The 5,909-nt window shown below is 44.5% G+C and overlaps 1 protein-coding gene across 2 annotated transcripts in view; it reads right to left on the reverse strand.

The window, feature by feature from the left end:
* Nucleotides 1-5,909, reverse strand: part of IRF2 (interferon regulatory factor 2) — a 25,492-nt gene that overhangs the window by 9,350 nt on the left and 10,233 nt on the right. For both annotated transcript variants that reach the window (XM_009699402.1, XM_009699403.1), the window contains one exon: nt 2,531-2,642. In XM_009699402.1, the coding sequence (XP_009697704.1) occupies nt 2,531-2,642 (112 nt within the window). The remainder of the gene's footprint in view (nt 1-2,530; nt 2,643-5,909) is intronic.

Here is a 5,909-nt window from a genome sequence, read left to right on the forward strand (position 1 = left end):
CCGTCTCAGAGGACGGTTAACCTGAATCCACCGTTGTCCGAGAGAAAGAGAAGGACTATAGATATTCTTTCACTGGAACACAAAGCTTCAAAAGGAACAATCTTCATACAGACATATTCTGTACAAACACAGTGCTGTGCTGTTAGAAATTTGGACCGTACATTTTCTTCTAGACCCACGATGTGAAAAACATGTACGCAGTGAAACACAGTAGATCTTGAAATTCTTCTGTTAAGTGACCTAAGTACTCTAATTATAATTTTTCTTTAAAGGCAAAAGATAGCATCTATTCCTGAATGACCTAAGGTAAATATACATGAATGCACATGTATATACACACAATCCATTCCTGCCTTCTATCTTTAGACAAGGCTAGAACACAGCTTTCTGAAAAAGAGAAGTGACAGGTTTTTCTCCTAGGGAAAAGCTGCATATTATTTTGCTTTGTGAAGTGCCAGGTAACCACTGGAAAATCCCTCAAACCTAGATTTGTATTTTATGAGACAATTCCAGCATAAAGAAAACTATATACATACTGGATAGTCCTTTTTTTTTTAAAGTTGAATCACTACAGTTACTATGATTTTGCTCTGGATACTTAATTTCCACTCTATTTCACCTTTCCTGGTTCTGAAACAACCAGCTTTTTATTGAGTAGGGTGCGGGGGGTAAAACACACACACACAGAGTTAATTTTTATCTGGGAGAAACCAATATTGTGCAACCCTGTCCGGGTACGAGCAGGCCATCTGCACTGTTTTATCTTTCTCCTCAATACCTGACAAATTCTTACCCACCCTAAAAGAGAACGTGCACAGCAAAAATTACTGCCCACTTGGGCAATAATCCACAACTTTCCCGTGACCTGCATGTTTGTCAGAAACACTGCAGGTGCTGTTTGTCTTTCCTTCCCTCCAGCTGACTTCCCTCCTTTCTGCAGAGCAGACCTATTTTACCCTTTTCCCCCATTTACAATTAAAATCCTGCTTGCAGTCCTAAATAAGGACTTCTCTCCCCAGTCTGGATAAGCAGCACACTTCACAAGCCATTAATCAAACAACAGTGGATGACAGTTACCCACCCAAGCCTTCCTGTCCTACCCCTGAAAACGGATTCTCTGAGTCCAGAGAAAAATGAAAGCCCTTAAGGTGCAAATTCAGTTCTGTTCCTCTAAGCCTCTAGCTTGGTTTCCATGATAGACCTTTGATCATTGTTAGATGTTGATGTTGCCACTATGGGTCCTGTCCTGTAAATTACTGAGATCTTCTGAGGTGCAACATGCATTCATCTCATCATAAAAATCAAACAGGAGTTCAGGATACGCTGTACTGTAGAAAACTGAGATGTTTCCAGCAAAATGACTCTCTCTGATGTTAGTGGATTTTGGGGAACACCAGGTACGTTCCAAAATCTGCGGTTAATTGATCTGTTTGACTTTAAGACTGTAAAATCAAAAGTGTATGAACCTTCTTCCCTGGGACTGCATATTGGCCTTGAGGTGTTTCAGATTTGTTTATGAGTCAGCCAGTAAATAGGAAGCACTAACAGCGCTACTATGTATACTATACTACAGCTATTCCTTCAAGTTATAAAATCCTCTGTAACAGTGGGAGCAACAATCATGTTCTAACACTCTCAAAAAGCAACAGCTGATTAAATGAGCTACCATAAAGAGAGGAAAACTACTCACAAACTCCTCAGCCACAGAAGTACTTGAGGGGAATGACTATGCAAAGCCCTGAGACCTAAGAAAGGGGATCAAAAATAGTCACTGCACATAATTTCTGCCATCTCTTCAAGCAGATGTCTAACGTATCTTTCAAACACTTTTTCATCATATATAAAAGTGGAATTCTAGACAAAATGGTATATGGGTCACATTTCTAGGAGCCCTCACTGCAGTGACAACCTCAGCCAAAAAAGAGCTGTCAAAAACCAGCCCAATTATTCTATCGAGAACTAATTATTCACATGCTGAGATGACAGCTAATTCCTAATGTACCAGTTTCTAAATGTAGTCTCTGCTGATCCTTGTTGTTAGCTTAGTGACATTAAGAACTAACCCCGCTACTGAGGTGCCAGTAAAAAGAACCAAGTTCCTCCATTTCATCTGCAGGTTTAAATTCCCAAATAAAACTGTATAAACTTATGCTTTGAGCAATGGGAAACCGCCATCCGACTGTAGTTTAACTCCCACGGGACATTGGCTACAGTCTCCTCATAGCTGAGGACTACGCTGTGGAGTAAGTTTATGTCAGGAAAAGCCACCTGAGTATGTCTGTAAGTGCTTTACTCTCAGAGGAACCACCACGCTGCCACAGCGCTGCTCGCTGCCTCTGCAAGGTGATGGGGCTGACCTGCAACCAGGACCTCATGTGGCTTGGGCTAGTGAAAAATGGGTCGACCTGACTGCAACCATGCCATTCCCAAAAGTGCAAAATGCTGATGGAAAGCTGAGTTTGGCAGAGTCAAAAGGGTTTTTGAAGTCACTTGTATGCTTAGCATATAAGAAGAGCATAGGAGTACTTACCTACAAAGTTCACTGTACTGTCAACTTCATTTTTTATACTGGAGGACAGGAAATAGTCAGAAGTGACATCATTTAGCCCATTAATCCCAAAAGATGATTCAACTGGCTCTTGCTAGAATGAAAACAGTACAGTTGGGTCAGGTTTGATTTATTTTAGGAGCCTGGACTCAGTTCATCTCTTTGTTCTGAGATGGTAATAAATCATATCGCTCCTGCGTGCCCTATACCCCCTGCTCACTGCTAGCACAGTCTTAGAACAAGTATTTTGGTTCTCTGAGAAGACGACAGAGTCTACTCCATTTCCAAATCTCCTGCTTTGAAACGAAAGCTATTTTTAATTTTCAGATTTAGAGTGAGCCTTCAGAAAGCAAGAAATTAGTGTGCTATTTACTATAAGAGATTAACATTTGGAACAAACAAGGAAGAAACATCACTTTAAAACAGTACTCTATTTAATATTCATCCTCATTGCCTTCCAAACTTGCTGTATCTCTTAGCACTCTCTGAAAGGATGCCTTAGCTTCAGTACAGCAATTACTAAATTCTAGCCTTAATTTTTCTCTGCAGCAAGCCTGAAAGCAAACCAAAGTGTTTACACTGAATACAGCCTTTTAGATCACATCATAAACATTATCATAGGGCAACAGCGTTAGGAAAACACCACCTGTTTGTTCTACATAGACTGTGCTTTCCACAAGATGCATCTCTGTAGGTCTCATACACTCGAGTGGGAATCTAAAAAAACTCCCTTCAGAACAGACACCAAAAAGTTTTATTCCATAAACTCAGCATTTCTTTAAAAAGCCAGAAACACATTTAAAGGATTATCTACAGGTCCAACCTCCTCCCTGGTATTGGCTCCCTTATGGGGTTATGGGTTATGAAGTCTAAAAAGTCTCCTGCTCTTACTCTGGGCTGGCTGTGCCAGGCCTGCAAGGGAAGTTCTACCTCACTGCTAACCCAGAGACATCTGCAGAGAGGTGCAGTGCTGCCAGTTGGATCTGATGCCACGTCATGCTCATTTTCACTGCTCTAAAGCATTTCAGCAAGGGCAGGGCAAAGGTGAGCCTCAAGATTTGTGGTGCCAGCCCTTCACAGTACTAACCGTATGAACTGTTATCACGGGGACAAAAACTGCGGACAGTGTGACAGGTCGTTCCTTGGTGCCACATGCTGTGACTGTGATCTACTGAAAAAGAGCTGTCACTTCGACACAAGCCTGCATCTTCCCAGTCATTAAGCAAGGCAAACACACACCCTGTCCCAAGGCCCCTCTGCACATCAGAAGGGTGCCCAGTTAGTGTTAATGGCAACTACGTCTTTGCTGAGCTGCACCGGTTGTGTCGACCCACAGGTCAAAGACTTGGAGAGCCCGAAAAGATAAAATCAGCCATTCATTGAGGATCACGATTGCAGAGATGGGTTAGGGCTGCACACTGGAGCCCTGAGTCTCTGCTGTTGTGCAGTGCCCCAGCAACCACAGCAGCCCCCATGGGAACGCTGTGCATGCAGCACCCTGCTCAGCTTTACTGAGGCTTGGTTACAGAGAAGTTTATTTAGTAGCCCCTTTTGAGCTGTAGAAACAAATATGCATCTTGGAACTCAGGTGATGGTGTCAGATCCACAAAGGGACTTGGACACGGGCACATCTGGTGTTAAATCACCTCAATCCTCAGCGTCCAGATGCCTAGCTTAAGCTAAATGCATGGAGAAAGGCGTCACTTAAGATTTAAAAAATGTCTCAACGGGGAGCTGCATGCATAGTCAAAAGGATACATCTAGGATAAGGTAGAAATTAAGCCCCAGGCAGGCAGTTCAGTCCTTTGTTTCAAAGGAAAGAGCCTATTTCTATCTGGGCTAGCAGGGATTTGGTAAGGCCCAAGTCTCACAGCCACAGAGGCAAACAGTCAGTGCCTTGAGCACCCTGCTCAAGCTCAGCACGTTCTGGGAGGGCTCTTCAACCCCACCAGCAATTGCTGTGGGTGCCCACAGGGTCCGGCAGTGGCAACAGGGGGAAGCTCAATGCGAGACTCTTGCTACGCTGAAGTCCCTTTGTGGATCTGCACTCAGATCCTCAGCTTCTCCCTCTGCTGCTATTACCCCATTGCAGCCACCAGGCAGATTGTGGAGCAGCCTCCCACTCACCTCCACTAAAGAGGTTTTCAGGGTAACTGCAAGGCTTTCAATACAAAACATGCAACGTGGATCTCAGGAATTCACATCACCGAGCAAAGCAATTATAAGCAGCTTTCAATGCTCAGAAATGTGCATTTGCATTAATTCACCCACCACCCTTCTCCGCTATGATAGCCTTCAACATTCAACAGTCAGCCTAACAGTAGCTGAGCATGGAAGGAACATCTGTTTTAAAATCCAGGCATATCTGGAGGCCAGCTTGTGTACGCATTTGTCAGAATAAGAGGGAACAGACAGGAATACTACCTGGTCCCAACTCAAAGCCTACAAGAGCTAAGTTGGCTGATGAGCCGTATGCCTGTAGTAGGTATCCCTGGTACCTGTTATGTGCTGGAGGCACGGCCAGCTCAGCTCACTGCTCCTGCATCGCCTGGCCTAATGCTTCTGTGAGGCTCAGGGCAACTGAGCTGGAGGAATGCGCTCCCGAAAGCTACGAGTATTGCCCCGCCGGCACCTACTCCCAGGCATAACACCACATGTATTACTCTGCAAGGCATCACTGGGACTCCCTCAGCAATGACTATTTGTGAGATTAACCTTAATGGAGAGGATGAGACTGTTCAAGTGCCTCTACAGCTTTTCAGGCATTTAATATTTTCACTAAAAGAAAGACTATGAAGGAGGGGAATGGCAAAGTGCTGCTGCCAGCTTTGGCAGGCATCACACGCTGCTCTGCTCTGACCAAAGGAGTTTACTGGCTCCCTCGGAACACAGGTTACCATCAGAGTCACGTTGTAACAAGCACATGTGCCTGTGTGATCCAGATAGGATGGTTAAAAAGTGCTTCCTTTAAGACAATTTAAAAATCACAGTATTCTGACATGTAACTCCACAAGTCACAACCGCCAGGACACTGTCTGCCTTCCAAACTCGATTTCAATGGAGGATTTTTCCCAGGCCTCTGGGGTCTCTTGGCCCAGAGCATCTCCTGGCCATCGGCTGGGTGGGTGGCACAGCCCTTCACAAGCCAGCAGCAGGGGATCGACCTGCCTTTCTGCTGCAGACACGGCTGCTACCTTCAACCCACGAACACCAACTTTACTGAAGGCTGAAAGTCTGAAACCTTTGCAATTTGCTGTTTGAAAAAATTGACAGTGGACCAAATCCTGCCGGTGTGTAATACTGATCACCTTGTAGCGGCGCTCAGCAGAAGTGCGAAAGCTAGGAAACACCATGTTTAGTA

The sequence above is a fragment of the Cariama cristata genome, unplaced genomic scaffold (assembly GCF_000690535.1).
Source record: "Cariama cristata isolate BGI_N322 unplaced genomic scaffold, ASM69053v1 scaffold2284, whole genome shotgun sequence".
Taxonomy (NCBI): Eukaryota; Metazoa; Chordata; class Aves; order Cariamiformes; family Cariamidae; genus Cariama; species Cariama cristata.